Below are 21,766 nucleotides of genomic sequence, written 5' to 3'. Positions count from 1 at the left end.
GACGGTTGGGGTTCGGGGTGGTGTTTTTTTCGGGGTGGGTCCTTTTTAAAATCGTACCATTTCGTACGACTGAACTCGTACGAATTCGTACGAATTAGCCACTAAACTGGCAAAACGTAAAATACTTACGTTTTCTGTTCGTCTACCTTCAAGCTCTGCTTGACGCGTGTGCACGTGAAGGAGCCGGTAAGCGTCTGAAAGTGTTTCTCCTTGTGTTTGTATATAAGTTGTTCACAATACTTATTCATTCAAAGAATTTGCAATGTAGTTAAGTGTGTAAACATTTACCTGCGGTACGCGTTTCTGCCTTTGAATGTCTCAAAAAGCTGCTGCATGAATGCTTAAACTTTAAATAAAAGTGAAACCATCAAGAATAGGAAGATCCCCTTCTATGTTTACAAATACAAACGCTGCCGTTTATAAGTCATTTCTGGTTAATGATGTCAGAATTTACCAGTATTTTGGAATGGATGTGTGAATGGTCTATTCCGGAAAATTTATAAAAAAGGAACATTTATTAAAAAGGTATTCATACAAGCACGGGCGTTATGGAACGCCCGTGCCTGTATGAACACCTTTTTTATAAATTTGTTCCGAAAATATTCCAGATATTTACCAGTATCATTGTGTGAAAGTGGCTAATGGCTTGCTTGTTGAACTATTGTACAAAATATACTTGGAAAAACAGCACTCTTACTTACACTCAATATACAGGTGTGAAAAAACACAGGAATTATTTTAATAACTTAAGTTAGGCTGACTCTACCTAAAACCCACACAGAGATTGCTTTTGGATGGTCAAGATAGGTTTTTGTTAATGTCAGCTCGCACGTTGTTAAAAAAAACAATTATAACATTATTGTACGCAATAAACGCTACCCCAAAATGCAACCATACCCACAAATGTACCACTTAATGGAATTTGCGCACGAAAAGGAAAATAATGACTTTAAACTGCGGTTTCAGCGGTTTCATGTACCACCTTGTTAAGATATATTATGAGTGGTTAGTAAATAAAACACTTTATTTTTCACTAAAATCTCACATTCGAGAGGGGCATTTCTGTACAACCCCGGCCCTAGTATCCTGTTCCAGAATAATCCGCCTTCAGATGTGTCCTCTGGAAGAGCGTGAAAACTTACGCCCACAGAATGACATAATGTTCCCTTCTGGCTCCAGAAGCACCAGCGGGAGAGAAAAGACCCCGATCAGGATCTGTCAAACGCCCACCTTCAACAAACACTCACACACCACACACACCCAGACACTCCCCAGAAAACGGCCACACGGAGCACAGATGGGCCAGGCCTCTAACATCACACAACCAATGTTTTGAGACTAAAAATACACACAGGAGGCTAATACGGGTCACTTCCTGCATCTCAACCCAAATAAATGACCAGAGTATCGCTATCAGAATAAATGAGGAAACAGTAGAGTGGCTTTGAAATGATATTAGAACAATGTTTAATTTTCATTAAGTTACACACTTACTGTTGTTTTTTTGCAATTTTTTTGTTTAATATAATTTGGATTTCTTAGGTTTTTTTTTATAATTTTACTGGTAACACTTTATTTTGATGGTCCATTTGAGTATTAGTAGATATCTGCTTAAAATCTGTTGATACTGCTCCTTTAACAGACATTTAACTGACTATGGTTGGGCGATGTTGACCAATTTGGCATCGTACAATGTCTAACATGAAACATCGCGATGGACGATGGCATCGTCGTCATAGGCGACGGTGAATTAATTATGAATAATTAATAGATTCATAACGAATTGATTATTTGTAGCCTACCGTTTTAACTACTTGACCTGCATGGTCTTTGTTTTACCCATATGATGAATGAATAAAGAGAAGTTACACACATAATTACCACCTGTCAATCACTTTTTTCAGCAGGACTCGTGAATAGGCATGAATAGGCAGAGTGATCTGTGTCGTTATAATGACGTCGACAAACTTGGTTGGTAAAAAAGGTGCACAACCAACAGGAACCAGTCAACAGTATCTGAGGTGTTTTCTTAAACTACTTAGTACAAGTGTGAAGGTGAAAGATTAAAGCAGTGTACTGACTGCCTGGACCCGCTGTCTTGAGCGCATGACAGTGGGTCTTTGTGTGTGCCTATGTGTGCATGTGCATGTGTGGTCAAGTGATGTGTGTTTTAAGCGATAGTGTGAAAGGAGGGCTGCTCAAAAATGCTAAAAGCCAGAGTGGATGTGGATTATTTTTGTTCTAAAATGCCATTTAAAAACTAAGCCGTATTAGTGTCAACAGGGCCTGAGTGTGTATTTTTCGTGATTTGCGGATTTGCAATGGGGGCGGGGCAGAGGATCGCCATGCCAGCTCAGCGTTTTTCCTTATCGCTAACACAACAGTAACCACGTGAGTTAGTGATTACGTTGCTTTGGCTTTTTCTAGGTTATTTATTGTGATCTCCCGATTGCAACAGAGAAATACTGGGAAATATCTCTAGACTGTGATGCCATTTCATGGCCTTATAATCTTAAGTGTGACCAAAATCACCTGTTTTGTCATCACTTTAAAAATTACGCTTGAGGTTTATTTAAATACTAGCTCTAAAATGACGTTTGTGGAGTAGCAATGGTTTCTGCTGTTCTGAAAGTGGCTGCACGTGTGTGTGTGTGTGTGGGGGTGGGGGGTGGGGAGGGGCTGAGGGGGGGTTGAGCGCACCTACTGAAGGGCGGGACGGAGGGTGTGTCGCGTCAAGGGGGCACTTTTGATCATTTTGGAAGGGCACTTTATATCCTAGACTAAAAAGGGCATGAGCACTGCACAGGTTGAGCCCTATGTGTGCACGTGTCTGCTTATCTTAAAGGAACACCGAGTCACGAAATGCGGAGGATTTTCTTTCTGTTCGCCATGCGGTATCAACTTACAACAGTAGTCGAAAGTTAAAAATGAAACACCCGAAATTGGATGCAACTCTGGAGAGCCTGGTGATGCGACTAATTGTTTTATACTGGAACTTGCCTTCAAAAAGTGCTTCCTTGGTCTTATCCACGTGTCTTGCATGTTGAACATGCGTTAACGCGTTAATTTTGACAGCGCTAATATATATATATATATATATATATATATATATATATAAATATATATATATATATATATATATATATATATATATATATATATATATATATGTCGGTATTTCTTATTTTTTGATTAATTATGCAATAATCAGTAGTTTTTGGTCATGTTTATTTAATGTATGTTTTTTTTACCTTCTAACCTAATATATGTTCATTTGTCATAATAAAAGTAGTTTATTTATTTATTTTATTTATAAAAGTAATAAATAATGAAAATAATTAAGTATAATAATAATGAAATAATAATTATATTACTTAATAATTATTTGTAAATAATTTCTTCTTTTGTAATATTTAATTATTTAAATGTTCAATATATAAATTCAACTAAATTATAAAATATATTTTAAAATAATCAAACAATTTTATTATTATTTTTACAGTGTTATTATTTATCTATATATTTTAAAATTTATGTAAATTTTATATAGTTTTTTATGTATAGCACTTATTTAACACAACAAATAGGTATTTTAGCAACTACTGCAAATTTGGTCAAATCACCAGAGCTGTCCTCCTTCCAGAAGCAAAGAGGTTAGTCTGTCTGTATCTGCAGCTTGAGCATAAGTGAAACATCCCCAATGGCTAAAATCACAGTCTGTCACATGTGTGAATGCGGCTCTGGAAACAGTTAGTCTGTTCTGCTGTCCCGCTGGAAGGGAGTTTGATTCTCCTCAGTGGACATTATCCAGATCACTTCCTGAAGCTGAGCTAAACGCCAGCGTTTCCCAAGACTGCAGATTTCCACGCAGCTGAAATTAAAATAACCCTCCATCTTCCGCATCCACTGACTGATGTCTCTCAGCTGTTTTGAGCAAAGCTTGTTCAGTTATTCCGGATGGTACTTGATTTATGCAAGTTTGGGGATGAAGCCTCTGTTGAAGGCAAAGGTCAAGCTAAACATTATGATGGGATGGTGGAAAAAAGAAGTTGCAGTGTTTTATGTACTGGTAGAAAGTGGACTGTAGTTTAAAGGTGCTGTATGAACAAAACAAGCTCAGTGGGAAAATGTGTCCAGAGATACATTTTTGAGAACTGAGAAAAATGGGTTGGCATGTTCAAATGGCTAGATTTTGTGTGTAAAATGAAACATGTGATGTAGTACCACTGATTGTTTATCTCCATATGGACAGCTTTTCTGGAGTGACTGGTTTTGCTCTGTAACTCACCGTGAATGTTTTTAGACTTGGGAGACAAAGCAGAATAGGGTTTGAGTCTGGTGAAGGACGATTCCAGAAACCAGGTAAAATAAAACACAAAATAAGCAACGTAAGATCATGGTAGACTTACGTGGTCATGATGGCTTTTCTCTTCTAGTTTGCTTTTAGAAACACTATCGGTTGGGTTTAGGGAAGAGGGTAGGTCAATATCAGGCTGTTACATTATGCATGACAAGGCGACCAGCTTCTCTCACTGTGACAGTATGGGGTGCAAGGAGATGAGGTGAGAACCCAAGTGCAGGAAATTAAGGATTTATTATGAAAAAGGCTAAGCAAAACTCAAACACTCCCAATGAGGGGGAAATGGCATTAAATACTTGACTAGATTTAACTCGACTAGGTTTATAGCATGGCACACAGGGATTTGATGACATCCATCGACCGTTGTAGACAAGACATCCAAGGACATTAAACAACAGGCAAATTAAATCAGACAATCAACAACGGACCAGCACAGGACAAAGTAGAATACATATTACATTCTCACAATAGAAGAATAACTATGGAAGACAAACCAATGAAAAGACAGGCAGAGAGGTAAAAATAATTACAAACAGTATAACAAGGTGATTACAACAAGACTCTAGATAAAAGAGCACATGGTACAAACACCACAACACAAGCCATGTGCTCACATAAAAACAGGACTAGAACACACAGCCAATAAGAAAACTTGTTAACCTCGTGTTCACAAAACACAACATCAATCTCGCAGTCACAATTTAAACACAGAGCCATGTGCCTAGACAAAACAAATATAAACAGAACGCAAGACATGAGCACAAGATAAATGAAAACACCTTACTGTGCGCTCACACATGCAACGTGGATGTTTCATCTCAGCACCATTTGAAACCAACTAGACTGAGACGTCTTGCGCACACTACAAAGACACAAATGCACAGCTCACTCGAGATCACACATTCACAACAACGACAAGAGACACAGACCAAGACAGAAGGAGTGCCCGGCCCTAGAAAACTTGAGCTGAGCACGACATATAAGACAAGACAGGAGTAGTGGACTCTGGATTCTGCCACCAAAACAAGAATTAACTACACCGAAGTGGCAGAATCCTGACACTCACAGTCCCACAAGATGGACATTGAGAATCACAGAAACGTACCCACTAACATATTTAGTTAGTCAGAATGTACATGGCACCCTCTAGGGGATTTGTGAAAACAAAAACTGCAAAAAGATGCAGTCCAGGTTGCATATTTGTCGGTTCTTAAAAATGTAGCCCTGGGCACATTTTCCGATGAGCATGGGTTGCGTATGTAAGTTATTTACTTTTGTAAAGTACAAAAATATCATGATATGTTTGCAGATATTTAAGAAATGTGCAAAGTGGACATACTTGTATATCTGATAAACAATGCTAAAGTTAGTTACCCTCCTTGAAAATGTATGTTCTGAATGTCTGTCTTTGTTTTGCTCTTTGAAATAATTAAAATTTGACAGTAAGGCTAATAATTTTGTCTTCAACTGTATAAACAGGAATATAGCTATAAATAAGTGGAGATTTGGGACTTAATGCAGGACAAAAAAACTCAATTAGCTTTAAAAATACTTCTTTAAAAGTATAGTGCTATACTGTAATTAATTACACCCTATTTTGACAATTACTATTTTTATCCATTTCTCAGTGAATATCGGCAATGTATTTTGGTGCATTTAAACAAAAGAGATTTATTAAACAGATGTATTTATTAAAATAATATTTTTGTCACCAAATATATTTAGAAATTGAAAGATTAAATTCAAGCAAAATATTGCAAAAATAATTAGCCTAATAAATAACCTACAAAATTTCAACTAATTAAAAAAAAATTGGCTTCTCTTGATTTTTCCTCCTTTTAAAATTTGCATTCAGTATTTTTCTGTATCAAATAAAATTGGGTGTACTAGTTTTTGGAAAGTTATCGTAAGTTATTTTGTTAGATACGCTCCAGATTTGACTTCAGTATTGACTAATCTACACGAATATAATATTGCATAGGTTCCTATTAAAAACATTAATTTAAAGAGATTTGTGAGGTGTGTACTTATGTATGCTAACTGAAAGTGCCTTTTAGATTCTTTACATGGGGTATATGCCGAAGCATGCTAATAGGACTTTTAATTTGCCATTTACCTGTGTTAAGCGGTTCCGGCGAATTGAATGCCAATGCAAAATCCAGTGCGTTTAAGGTCTGTTTTCTTTAAAAATCAGCGATCTCGACTAGCTGAGTGATATCCGATTTAAAGTGGGTCTCAGATTATACAAGAAGCACTGCATTAAATTACATTTCCCCCGCCATATTGTTATTATATGAGCATTTATTTTACCCCAGTATATTTAATGGAGCTTCTGCGTTACCCTGCCGATTCTGACGGGCGCGTGCGAGTAAACGTCTTTTTGTCTCGTTTTACGCTTGAGCAACTCAATAAATGCTAAAGTTTATTCAACTGAATGTATTTTAATGACATTATAACATCGATGCTGTATAAGGAACCGTATAAAATGTGAAAAAGTTCACAATAACAGGTCACAGGAAGTGTATCAGCATGGGAACAGCACTAGCTCGGCATATACCCTATTAGACTGAAAAAATAAAAATAAAAAATTAACTTGTGCATGAACAAACAGTGTTTTGCCATTATAGTATGGCCGTAAAATACCAGAACAGTACATGACCAAACACTACTTCAGATTTTATTCCACAGGTAGCAGAAATCTATATGGCAAGGGAAAGTTTGTGTCTGGTGTTTCTCTGAGACTTGATAAAATAAGAGCTCTGGTTGTTGTGCAGCACATCAGCTTTAGAAATTGGCTTAAAAATGTGCTTTTCTGTCTCTGGAAGCAAGATGTTATTTGCTCTTGTGCTAAAGTGTAGATAATGCAATCATTTTAGAAGCTTTCTTGCCCTTTCCTCACAAATACCCTTTAAAGTTCATTCACATGACAGATAAAAACAGGCTCATGAAGACGAACATTGTTCACTTTCTCTTGCAGCTGTCCTGCTCTCAAATACAGCCCTCTACGTTTTGTTTTAGCAGTATTTTATTTACAATTACAAATATATGAAAACATTGTCACAATATTTAAAGGAGGGGTGTATGTGGCCAAAAGTATAACCGGGGAAAAAAGTAGCTGGCTTCAGTCTCTTTATATAGTTCAATAAACAGTGCATTAATATTGAGTTACCTACATTTTAAACAGTTTGATTTATTTAGTTTGATTTTGATCTGCCTAATGAAATTGTTCTGGAAATAGACACTACAAAAATGTGTAATACAGGCAGTGTTTCAATCCCAAGTGACATGTGGATTTGAACAAATCGATTGAAAGAATGATTTACTGACAAATGAACTTGTTAATATAGTCACTTGTTTCATTCCAGAATGAATCTGTTGATTTGATTAAATAGGCTAAATTAATGATTTAATGACTCATTTTTAACTACAGTCAATAAGTCTATATCACAATTATAGTGATAAGTTCCAAAACAAATAGAGACTTGTTTCACTTTAATCAGTAGTTTTGAACAAATTAGTTGAAGGGATGGTTCAACAAAACATTAACAAATACAGTCAAATGTATTATTGCTAAATGAATCAGTAGTTTTATACAAACTGGTTGAGTGACTAATTCAATGACTCGTTCATTAAAACAGTGACATCCTTGCTAAATGAATCAGTGGTTTTGAACTAATCAGTGAAATGAATGATTATTAGTGTGTACTCAAACTAGGCACAGTTGTCTTGAACCGAAGTGCGCTTGTTCCCCTCCCCTCTTGCCCAATGACCTGCACTCACACTGCATTTTACCTTCAGAGCCGAAGCACGCTTACATCATCGATGATGTGACTGTTCCGTTTAACAGAAAGAGAAGCGCTCTCGCTCGGCACAGTGAACATTGCTTTAGTTATAAAGTTTTGTATTATTTTTCATCATTGCAGTGGCATTCAGTCAAATATTTTGCCGAATAGTAAACTAGTAAACACGCCCAGGCATGGTTCAGATAGCCTAGTGTGAGTAGTAGAGTAGCACGCTTATGCTGTGTTCACACCAGTTGCGTTAGGCACAGATAAATCGTGCTATTCATGTGTAAATACACGTGTGAACATTTACAGTTTACTTGCTTCATTCGCACATCAAATTCACTTCACAACAGACGTGGATTTGCGTCATGGGCAGGGCTTCTGTCCACCTGGTGACTTTAGCTTCATTGCTAAATGGCTAACATGGATTTTATTGAGAGAATAGCTTTGTTTATGTGCTTAAGGTAGACTGAAAAACAGCGTTGATTCGTTTGGAGCCATGCCTGAGTCCACTAGATTCATTCTAAGGTGCACCCAGCTCTGTGAGGCTTTCATCTGTGCTTCTCATTGAGTCGAGCCCAGTTAGATGAACTGTTGTCCGGTGTCGACAGGAGGATTTCCCCCTGGGACACCAACAACAGGCACTACGTCATAATCACTCCCCTACAAGAGTAAGCTACTGATTGGTTAATGAGGCATGAATTTCCGCTGAAGAGATTTTTTCAACTCGAGCGATTTGCGCTTAAAGCACGTCAATCGAGCAAAATGCTCAACTCGAGCTGATTCATTTGCGCGTATCGCACCACAGTATGTCTATTCGCGTCTTTGCATTGACTTAACATGTAAATCACTCGCGCTTGACACTTCTTCTTCTACATCTGGTGTGAATGCAGCATTAGACTGATTCAGAAAGATAGTAAGTTGCATTATAATTAAATGAATCAGCAGTTTTGAACAAATCAGTTGAATGCACGGTTCAATGACTCATTTATGAAGATGTTTCCCTTTTTATTCCTGTAGAAATTCACCTTTTCTACAAATGAATGAATGTTGAATGAATGATTCACTGAAAAAATAACTTGTCAATACAGTAATGTATAGTTCCAGAATGATTTGATCAAACCAGCACTCATTCGTAAGTACAGTTGCTTGTTTACAACATTAATCAGTGGATAAGAAGAAATTGGTCATCAGTGTATCTGTGATATCATAAGTATCATTGCTAAATAAATTATATGAAATTTGAACAAACTGATTGACTGAATAAATAGTTTAGTTTCTTCTCCATGTGTTCGTGTGGGTTTCCTTCGGGTGCTCCTGTTTCCCCCACAGTCCAAAGACATGCGGTACAGGTGAATTGGGTAGGCTAAATTGTCCGTAGTGTATGAGTGTGTGTGTGTATGTTTCCCAGAGATGGGTTGCGGCTAGTAGGGCATCCGCTGTGTAAAAACGTGCTGGATAAGTTGCCGGTTCATTTCGCTGTGGCAACCCCGGATTAATAAACGGACTAAGCCGACACAAAAATGAATGAATGAGTTTAGTTTCTCATTGATAATACAGGGACTTGTTTCACTTGAATCAGTAGTTTTAAACAAATTTGTTGAATGAATGAATCTGTGACTAATTTAAAAACACAGTCAATGTGGCATTATTAACTAAATCTAGTTTAAAACAAATCGGATAAATGGATTATTTAAAGATTCACTTATAAGAAATTTGTATGGCTATTTAATGGATCAGCGGCTTTTAACCAAAATGATTCAATGACTCATTTCTAAACACAGTCATCTTTTCCTTCCTGAATTTACCTTGTGTACAAATCAGTTGAATAAATAATTCTGTGACTCATTCAAGGTGACTTGTTGCCACCTACGTATGTAAAAACATTATGTCAGCCAGATCATGACACTCTGGTGACAGAATCAGATAAAAAGATCAAAACATAGTACTACACCAAATGTATACATGTGTATAAAAATGATCAAATGCAAGACATACTGACAACAAAGCACCCAAAATGTTATTTGGCATTGACAATGTCCCAGTCAGCTCATAAGCAGCGGCACACATATGAAATGCACCTGTAAGATATCTGCTCACTCATTCATTTTCCATTGTGTGGTTTATGGCGTTTGGAGAGAGGTCAGCAAGTCGTGCCCCTGGGGTCGTGTTTTTTAGCTGCTTCTTGTTATGTTGAACATTTTATGGGAGAACGGGGGTTTTCCTGTAATGTTTCATTGCTCGTTTTCCGGAATACAGTTTTGAAAAGAACAAGCGTGTCTAAAACGGCTTTCCTTTTCGACTGACATCACAAATCCCTCTTACTTTTCAGCCCTCTTACCGCCTGGCTCCTTCCTGGTATGTAACACCCAAACATTTGTGTCTGATGTGATCTGTGCTACTGTAGTTGACCTTGACTTTAAAAAAACTAGAAGATTTTTATCAAAAATGAGAGAAATACAGTAGTGTATCTTAATCAGGAGGCTGATTCAGAATAAACATGACGGTTTTTCGAACCGTATTTGGTTGCATGTTTAAGAAATTCAACTGTTTGCTGTTTTAATGATGCATTTAGATTTCATCACATAAATAAAACGTTCATGACGTTCATGCACATAAAACTTAAAAGTCTTTCCTAGTTGCAAAGCTACATGTACTCAAATGACAGTTCATTTACGCAGAAACACAGTATTTTAAAAGACTGTTTAGAATCTAAAACTCTTCTATATACCAGCATAATGACTGTAATCTATGTAGATTACTGATGTATTATGTTGTCTCAAGTCTGCTCTGTAAAATCTCATTCCCTGTCATCAGAGGCCCTGATCATGTTATTTTTATTAAATCTGACAGTGTGTATTGAATGCATCTGTGCATGTTTTTGAAGTATAGTATATACTGTTGTATAGTAACTCATATACTGCATAGTTTATGTGATCCTTTTTAAAGGATGAGTCAGAATATTGCTGAATTATAATAAAAATAACTAAGCATTGAGCTGACTGCTCTTTGTAAAATATTTAAGATTTGTGATTTATGTTTTAGATATTGTGGTTTATAGTTTTTTTTTAATAAACATATTATAGATTTTAAAGACATCTACAGTTTAAGTCATAATTATTAGCCCCCCTTTGATTATTTTATTCTTTTTGAAATATTTCCCAAATTATGTTTAACAGAGCAAGGATATTTTCACAGTATGTCTGATAATATTTTTTCTTCTGGAGAAAGTCTTCATTTATTTGGGCTACAATAAAAACAGTTTTTAATAATAATAAAAAAAAACATCTTAAGATCATTATCATTACCCCTTTAAGCTATTTTTTTCAACAGTCTACAGAACAAACCATCATTATATAATAACTTGCCTAATTACTCTAACCTGCCTAGTTAAACTAATTAACCTAGTTAAGCCTTTAAATGTCACTTTAAGCTAAAATATCTAGTCAAATATGAAGCTAAAATATCTAGTCAAATATGATCTCTCATCATGACAAAGATAAAATAAATCAGTTATTAGAAATGAGTTATTAAAACTATTATCTGTAGAAATGTGTTTAAGGGAAAAATAAACAGGGGGCTAATAATTCTGACTTTAACTGTATATATTTAATACATTGTCAAAAACAATTTTTTCACTAGTACAAAGTAGAACAGATAATGACTTTTGTTTCCAAAAATACGTGTAAAATTCTCAGCAGCTCTGTGGAATAAAGTGAACAATGATAGTCTTCCGGTCTCATAAGTGTTACTTCCTGTGCAGGCCTTTTGAAGACAGCTATGAAACCATCTTAAAACAAACATCTAAAGTCAGCTGCACCATTCATGCTGAAAGTTTATGTGCACTGTTTTGATCATTAAGTTAGGATGTCGTGTTCTTCTGAACTATTATGACCTTTCCACTCTGCCTTCTGCAGTTTTTGTTTTTATTTTTTCCACTCTCAAAAAATAAGCACATTGATTGAACATGGTTCAATCTTGGACAGTTTTTACAACACTGGAAGAAGTTAAACCAGCTTAAATCATTTGTGTTCATTCATTAAAAGATAGTGTTCATTAAACATGATTTAGAAAATGAATGTTTTTTGTTGAACAACAAGTATAAATCATCTTAAATGAACAGAGCTGGTTTACCACTGTCCACGATTAAATCATGTTCAACTAAAGTAGTATTTACTTTTCTGGGCACTCAATCCACCACCAATGTGTAGCATCCACATGGATGATGCAACAGCAGTCATATTGCGCCAGACAGCAAACCACACACAAGCTAATGAGAGGGGAGACAGATTGAGGAAGCCCATTATGTCATAGGGATGGTTAGGTGGCCATGATGGACAGAGGCCAGTGGGCAAATTTGGCCAGAATGCCGAGGTTAAACCTAGAGCTGGACAATAATTCGGTATCAATATATATATCGAAGGATATGAAACATGATATCATGATTTTTGTTTTTGCAATATCGCCCTATCAGAAACTATGATTGATTGCATCCTTAATGTATTTATTTTTTAAGTCACTTTTTGTCACAAGCCGACTAAAGTTTGTAGATGTTTTTGAACGTCTCGAATCTAAGTATGTGCAGATGTGATGGAAACTTCAGTCATTGGCATATCTGCTGGATCAGAGGAATGAAGTGCCAGCAAGAGATGTGCCAGCCTCCGGTTCACTCAACCCAAACTACCAACAGTACATTTCCAGCACTTGACAGCATTCTGGCAGAAAGCATACGACAGGAGCACTTTTCCCAGCTAGCAAGAATGTTTCAAATACCCTGGAACCTCAAATACTTCCTGTGATAATGTCATAATAGCCAAAAAAAAAAAAAAGATTGAGGCTTATCTCAACAGTTTATGAGAAACGTTCCAGATCACACGGTAGTCGTGTATCATATTCAACGTGAATGTTTTCACAGTAGCTTGTCGAAGAGATGTTTAAGTTGGAGGCTGACCAAGGCAGCAATTACAATCATTTAATCCAAACTACCATTCTGTGCCAATTCTCAGAAAATAAAGTGCTTTGCCAAATTATATCGATGCCACTTTGACATTTTCCATGAACAACCTGCCTTTGAACCCCTCACTGGGTATCATCTTTAAACTTGCACGTTCTGAATATGTGCACATACAGTACCCGATGAACTTTTCAACAAGAGACTTTCACTCGAATTATGAGTCAGCGAGTGTTTCCTTTGAGACAACTGGGGGATGTCTGCATGTAACAGAATGCCATTTTGAACTTTCCAAGTATGGAAGAAGACAGTTCGAAGCAAGGTCTTCTGGGAGATTTGAAGCCGTTGCCAGTAAGTGCTTTAGATTTATGATGGAGATGTTCTTCATGCCAGCGAGAGGGGAGTGGCAGAAGGTTAACTTCAGCCTGTCTCGCTCTGCGCTTGACCATTCATCTCCTAATGACTCTATTTTTGGTTGCAGGTTATTAAATTAGACAAAAAGGGCTGAAATGAAACTACAGTCAGCCATATTAGATGAGCAGGATAAAAACAAATCACTTGATGAAGCCAAACAAGTTTGAGTCTGGACTAAAGATGCCTTAGGGTATGTTTATTTGATAACAGTGTACTGAAGGTGCTGTATTGGTGTCATTGTGTAAACCAAAAAAGGTTTTGTAATCCAGCATATTTACTTGTCGAGTACTCGTACATGCATGAACACATGCGTAGGTGGCCAGAAGGTGGCGATGTTTATGTCACAAATAGATGAGCAGAATAAAAACAAAGCACTTGATGAAGGCAAGCCGGGGGGGAGGATGTGTTGGTAGGCGACCATTTACCGTTTTCTGAGAGGATGACAAGCTGACAAAACATTGCTGTCACTCTGATACAAGTTGTTTTTATGGAGAAAATTACAAAGCACTGCAGTGTTTGGGTGTGCTGTGTTTGTCTTAAATAATTAGTCTACTGAAATGTGTATATACCAAACAAGATGAAGCTGATCGGTCAGTTCCTGTCACATGACAAAATGAAAGATTTTTCAAAATTAGAGTTATTTTAGACTGAAATTTCAGTTGAAAACCACTGCCTTAGGGTATATTGTACAAAACCCCGGAAGGGACGTAGTGGAGGAGAAAAAAATTTGGCTGGGTGAAAAAAAAAATGGGTGAAAGAAAAAAAATGGGTGGGTGGAAAATATTTTATATATATTGTAAAGAAAGTGGGATACAATGGTAAAATACGGGAGAATTTTGGCAAAAACGGGAGGGTTTACATGAGTGAAGTGAACAGGAAGTGTTTGTGGAGAAACAATTTTGCGAGAGAACTCAAAACATCTTTGCGAGAGAACGCAAAACTTTGCGAGAGAACGCAAAAACTTAGAAATATATATTTTCCTCCCACCCATTTTTTTTCTTTTACCCATTTTTTTTTTTTTTTTCACCCAGCCAATTTTTTTCTCCTCCACTACGTCCCTTCCGGGGTTTCGTAATATTGATATGATAACAATGTACTGTATTATATATGGCAGACCAGTAGGTGGCGATGTCATTGTGTAAAGAAAAAAGTCCTGTAATCCAGCATAGATTTGCTCTTTGAGTACTAGTTCATGCATGAACACATAATACAAATGCACATCACCATTCCAACTAAATTGCATTTTTTTATGCACTCAAAAAATTAATTGTTCAAACTACTTATTTATATTGAGCTAAAACTACACAATTCTCTTTATTTATTTATTTTTATTTATTATATATTCTTTTTTTTTGGGGGGGGGGGGTGAAAGAATTAACTATATTCTTTCATGTTGTCAAAAAATCGGTTTTATGGAATCCAGTGTACAGTGTAGTTTGGATGGAAATAATAGTTAATAAATAAAGTTAATAAACAATCACATAAAAAGCTTTATCAGGTCTCCAAAATGCTGCTGTAAGAAATTGTAGAACTGAATTTGTATGTTTTCCAACAAATGATGACGAAAACATTGTTGGTTATTAGAAGTGTCAAAATTAATTGTTTCTTCGGTGCACCGCGATGCAGACACGGACAATTCGGTATTGGTTCAGTAATAGTCATGACCGGTTATGTACTGACATCATTTATCTTATATGTGCTATTTTGCCGTAGCTTACTATGGCGAGCGTGATTATTTACAACGCTCCAACTACTTAAAAACGAAGTAACTGTGCACAATTTCACTGCGTATGTGTTTGCTGGATCAGTCTTTCACTGACACTTACAGCAGAAGCACCTATTTCACTACGATTGAGAGAATGAAAGTAAACTCCATTTCCCTCTCTCTCTCTCTTTCTTGCAGTGCGGGAACAAATGTCCAAATAAAGATTGGGAACGGTTGGTAACTATAATTTAAACAGGAGCAGGTGGTCTAAAAATATTGCACGCGTGTGTGTGTGTTTATGTGTGTGAATGAGAGAGAGCGTGATGCTGTGAGACACTTCTTTGGTGCTCTCTATGTGTGTGTGTGTGTGTGTGTGTGTGTGTGTGTGTGTGTGTGTGTGTGTGTGTGTGTGTGTGTGTGTGTGTGTGTGTGTGTGTGTGTGTGTGTGTGTTTGTGTGTGTGTGTGTGTAAATGACAGAGAATTTAAAATTTTGTATGGTAAGCATCGTCAATGTACCGTGATATCGAATTGAACCAAATCGAAGGCATGATAATCGTAATGTAACCAAACCAAACCCTGAGACCATTGTAGGTTCACACCTCTAATGGTTATATTCAGGGGTGTGGTTAGAGGCGGACTTTCCTTTGAAAAGAGCAACGTTTTTGTGTGCAAATGGCATTTTACGAATTGGTACAAGACAACCACTTGTTTCATTAATATTTAAAATAATTACATATTCATATATGATGGGGCTCACTGCTTACATCAATGCATAACATTGTTCTGTTGAATTATTTGCTTACTTGTCTGTTTATTCATTGTCAGCTTCATTAAATGTTCAGTTTTTTTTAAATGCTTGAAAAAAGCAAGATGGAGACTTGACTGACCACCAGTGTGTTTATTGTTTATCTGCTTTTCTGTGTTATTGCAATGGCTGTAGTTGTTTTTTTAGATTCATAATAATTTTAAAATTAGGCCCTAATTGTTATCATCACTGTACTCCCCTTCATGTCATTCCTAACCTTTTTCTCACGGTCTCTTTCAAACATAAAAGATAAAGAAGGTACACTGGGAATGAATTGAGTCTAAAATGTGTAGATTTTTTCAAAATATCCTTTCCTTGTTTTACACTAAAGATAAAAACGAGTGTAAAGAATAAAAATTTGCTTTGTAAATTATGCCTTTGAATGTTAAATAGGAACAGGGCACACAAACTCTTCTAATGTTAAGTTAAACATCCAATAAACTCATTATCACTGAGACAGTGCAGACGTTTAGTACATAAAGCACACACAGAAGGAATGCATTCCTTTCAAAGCCTGGACATAAACCATTTATCTATGGAAAACATTCACAGGATTACCTTTAGCATATATGTTTGTCTAATATATAATTAAACATTTTGTAAAATATGAAATATTACTACACTTCTATTACTAATATATATTATAGCATGTAAATCTTAGATTATACAATGTAGCATACAGTTGAAGTCAGAATTATTACCCCCCCTTTGAATTTTTCTTTTCTTTTTTGAATATTTCCCAAATGATGTTTAACAGAGCAAGGAAATTTTCACAGCATGTCTGATAACATTTTTTCTTCTGGAGAAAGTCTTATTTGTTTTATTTCGACTAGAATAAAAGCAGTTTTAAATGTTTTAAACACACTATTTTAAGGACTAAATTATTAGCCCCTTTAGACAATTTCTTTTTTTTTTTTTTTAGTCTACAGCAGTGGTTCTCATAGTGGGTGTCGGGACCCCCTGGGGGATCACGGGACCATGAGAGGGGGTCGCTTGGTGATTTAAAAAAATCTAATACATTTTAATAAACTTTTACTATTACCATTGCTAATCCATATCCTACAAAAGATAAAAATAGTTACATAAAAAATACAATATCCAAACAAAAAGCCATCAGCCTTTTGTTTTTTGTTGGTGTTTTTTAACATTGGATTGCAACCCCTAGGGTTTTTACTTTAGATTAACGACCAGATTGCGCCAGATTGATTTTACGGCACTAGCTAAACTTTTTGACACCATTACAGCACTCACATGCATTTAAAATAAATACAGACCACGACTGAACATGAAAGATGATCTTTCAGTGTCAGTTTCCAAAATGAAACCAAGAAAAGACCTGTGATGTAGCTTAAATATTGTGCCCACCAATCTCATAAGGTGAGGTTAATATTAAATAAAAATAAGCACTTTTTTTGTGTTGTCAATATGCTTGTGTTTATATAGGCCTATTGGTTTGTGTTAGTGTTGTGTGCAGTGTTTGTATGATTATAACCACTTCCGAAAAGTGATTAGTGGTGGTCCCGAGTCATTGGCATTGTTTATTTGGGTGTCCCGGGTTGAAAAGTTTGAGAACCCCTAGTCTAATGAACAAACTATCATTATACAATTACTTGACTAATTACTCTAACCTGCCAGGTTAACCTAATTAACCAAGTTAAGCCTTTAAATGTCACTTTAAGATGTATAGAAGTGTCTTGAATAATATCTAGTCAAATATTATTTACTGTCTTCATGGCAAAGATCAAATAAATCAGTTATTAGAAAGTAGTTAGTAAAACTATAGTTTAAAAATGTGCTAAAAAATCTCTCTGTTTAACAGAAAAAAATAAACAGTAGGGCTAATAATTCAGGGGGCTAATTATTCTGACTTCAACTGTATATATTGAAAACAGAGTCTTCACAATTATTCAAACAAACCAAAAATAGGTCTATGGCATCGGTGCAAGACCTCCCTTTTGGAACACTTTTAGAGTTGGCGAGTTCTGTTTATTACCATAATAATATGTAGAAATAAAATAAAAATCAAACAAAAAACTTTTTACATACATAAAATTTTACATACTTGTCCAAAAAGTAAACAAGCTAATTAAAAGAAGAATCAAAATTCCACCTTTGCAATGACTCAACATCTACAGACATTCTGAGAAGATCTTCTAAAGATAATGGCACAACAATCCACATCTATAGATCAGATAAATTTATACCATGTCACACAGCCTTCAAACATGTATGTGCATCCAACGTTCAAAGCATCCACATGTATGCTAACTGAAAACAGATGATTTTTTTTTTTGGTCTCAAACCAAAAACACCTGCCTGCTCGACTCCATTAGGAATTCACACGGATTAAATGTCACCACTGCAATAAGTACATCTGCGTCTTACATCTGCGTACATCTGAGTTAGGGTCAAACATAACAATAAATGGTTTAATGGTTACATATTTGGACCAAAAGTTGCAGATTTGAGTCCTGGTACAAGCAGGGATTGTATAGGCTCCCTGAATGCCACAATAGTGCTGCTCGCTGCACTGGGTGTGTGTTCATCATGTATGTGTGTTTAAAGCAGAGCTCAAATTTTGAGTATGGGACGCTGCACTTGACCACATCTCATGACTTTGCTTTCCTTAGTTGACAGAACCCAACATGCTGAGTTAAAAGCACTAAAAGGGATTCATTTTGGTTAGTCTGTATTAGGGTTGCATGGTTTACTGGTACTATAAAATACTGGTGGTGCCGAGTTAGTTAGTAAACGGTAGTATTGTCATAAGTTTTCTATCTAGATAATGTTGGGTGTGGAAAATTCACTAAAATGCTCACACGTTAGCGCAACAATAGACCATTTTATTTGAATAGTTTGTGGAGCTCTTCAAGGTTGCAAGTTTTCTGACGTTTCAAATGCACATCTGAATTGGTTCGTTTCTGTTGCTCTCAATATAATTTAGTGGCTAAAACAATCGTGACCATCTCTAAAAAAGAACGACTCACAAAATGAAATTTTGAATTACTTAATTTTTACCTGATAAGGCAATAATAGCAACAGGAAACATTAAAACAATTTATGATCACTTCAATTTTGTTGGGGAAAATGCAATTTTTTTTTTTTTACCAAATTTCATTTGGTATAATTTGTATCTTTGTTTTAATGTATTTTTTGTTGGTCCGTTATTTACAAAATAAACAAAAAGAATTTATAAATTTGAGGTGAAGTGATGTGCAAATATTCATTTTTTCTTTTTTCAAAAATAAGGGAATTATGAACTAAATTCAAGACCTATCTGATCACGTTATCGGAAATCGGGCCCGATCATGCGGTTTCAGACTCGATCGGAATCGGATGTTACCTCCTGATCAGGACTCGAAAATATATGTGTATATATTCCCATTATTTTTTAACACATCTATGGTTATGCGGTGGCACAGAGTTAGACCTCTTGCAGAGACACTATTGTATTAAATACCGGCAAATTAGAACAAAGCAGCTTGACTCAGAAAGAGCAAGTATGTCTGCGGTCTGGAGATCTTATAAAGTTGATGATGACAACATTGCAATTAACCTTATTCTCCACAGACGAGCGGGCGCTGCCATTTGAATCTTTTTGGCACGAGACTTCCGGTCTCATTCACTTCCATTCATTTTTAGACATTAAAAACTGCCAGTTTCGCTGTTTGATGTTGCAAACTGATATTTCCTTGTTTTTATTATTCTACTTGGTCTGTATAGTCATGCAAACATTTGTTTGTAGAGCAAGTAGTTTGACCATTTTTTGCCGTTTATTATTCCTTGTCATTTCTCCCATAGGCGACTGAAACGGAAGTTCTAAGACAATCCCGAAAACAGGCTCACTTCCGCATTTTAGAATAAGGTCAATAGCAAACTGTGAGATATGTAAACTTGGGATTTGTCTGCCGGGTATTTGAAGTTAAGGTGCTATTTGTTTTTATATTAGATTTCTTTTATATTTACTGTTGCGCTAAAGTCCAAAAGTGAAGAATTGATGTTATTTAGATTGTTCAAGCTATCTCAAAGATGTGCTCTGTTTATTAACAGAGTTATTGAATGTTAAAATAAGGTGAACTAAATAAAAAATAAGGAACATCCTGGATCTGTTTCTTCGCTTTTTTTATTTTTTATGTATTATAAAAGTATTAGATGGGGTATCGGTAGATATTCAAAATCCAGTGACTCGGATTCGGACTCAAGGGACATCCCTACCTATTTTAACATGTAAAACATAGTATTTCTGACAATTTTCTTTATAATTTGAGTTATGAATTACAGTATTGCAATACTACTTGGCTTCGTAATACTTCAGCTGGTATAGAATTGTAAGATGAATTAATGGTATCGCGACAACCCTTGTCTGTAAGTTTTTGATTCTCAGAGTGCAGGTTATCATTTTTCGAAGAAAAATCACAAAGAACCACAGTCTTTGGCTCAAAATCATTGTTTAATGTTCTGCTGAAGAAAAAAGACATCTACATCTTAGATGGCCTGAGGATGAGTAAACTAACAGCATTTTTTCCCCTTTCATGAACTCTCCTTTTAAGTGCATGAATAAAGTGATGGTGTGATGAGCACTGTGAACTTCTTTCTGCAGCTGCATCCACAACTCATTTCCTTAACACAGGTCACAAGTCTGCATCACATGCATTCTCAGGAATCTGAACCCTAGGAGACATCTGAGATCTCTAAATTTGGTTAAACGGGGAGGGAACATTGATTGCTGTTCTTCATACTCTTCCTACTGTCATTAACATTAATTAAAGGTTAACATGACAGGCATTTAAAAGGTTGCCAGCTTTATGGATTAACAGCAAAAATGTTCAATATTTAAAGTTACTCTCAGTAAGTCTTCATTTTTATTTGGATGACTGTAATTCATTCTATTAGTACTGGTATTTATTTGTACTTCACTGACACCTATTGGTTTGGATGTAATGGGTATGTTTTAATTCTGGCTTGGAGGTAACATGTAAAGTAAACATAATATTGCATTAAAATAAAATCATCTTTGAGTAGCCTACATGACACAGCAGGTCACATGATCTGCATGGCAGCTGTCAGTCACTGAGTAAAACAGATGAAACTTTATTTTCAGTCTTTATATCTATTAAACGAGTTAGTGCACTTTTTAAATAGATAGATAGATAGATAGATAGATAGATAGATAGATAGATAGATAGATAGATAGATAGATAGATAGATAGATAGATAGATTTCTTCCCTAAATATATTTTAATTGATTGATATATTTCAATATATTTAATTGAATAGTTTTAATAAAGGAGGAAGTAGCGTCTGCTAAACATATCCAGCTGCTCAAAATTAGAAGCGCGATTTAAGAGAAACACACACACACGTTGTACAAGTAAACGGAACAAAATAACATAACATGATGATCTCCGTCTACTACATGATACGTATAAAAATGAATTATGTTCAGAATAGCTAACCACTCAGCATTATGTCTAAGTGGATATACCAGATCAATAATGCATTATATAATCCTGTATGAAAGCGCCGAGGGAAACGCAAGAAATGTTGCGCGCAGTTATGCGTGCTGGTTCTAGACATAACAACACACATGCAAAATTAACTAGATCAAATGGTAAATAATAAAAGAAAACGTACCTAGTAGTGCTGCTAGTGTGAACTGATAGACTCCAGAAAGCATCTTCGCGGTTCCCTGTCAGAGCCTGAATGGAGGCTCCTGCTCTTGAAGGCGCAGACGCTCGACTGAAC

General features: G+C 35.9%; 1 protein-coding gene across 2 annotated transcripts in view; it reads right to left on the bottom strand.

Annotated features, from left to right (window-relative positions):
• itga1 (integrin, alpha 1) overlaps positions 1-21,766 on the bottom strand; it is a 110,838-nt gene extending 89,072 nt beyond the window's left edge. For both annotated transcript variants that reach the window (XM_073914404.1, XM_021479255.3), the window contains exon 1: positions 21,656-21,766. Coding sequence is in view for 1 of the 2 variants with exons in the window: in XM_021479255.3 (XP_021334930.1) it covers positions 21,656-21,698 (43 nt within the window). In the remaining variant the exon portion in view is untranslated. The remainder of the gene's footprint in view (positions 1-21,655) is intronic.

This window comes from Danio rerio, chromosome 10 (genome assembly GCF_049306965.1).
Source record: "Danio rerio strain Tuebingen ecotype United States chromosome 10, GRCz12tu, whole genome shotgun sequence".
NCBI lineage: Eukaryota > Metazoa > Chordata > Actinopteri > Cypriniformes > Danionidae > Danio > Danio rerio.
This window is presented reverse-complemented; position numbering and strand designations above follow the sequence as displayed.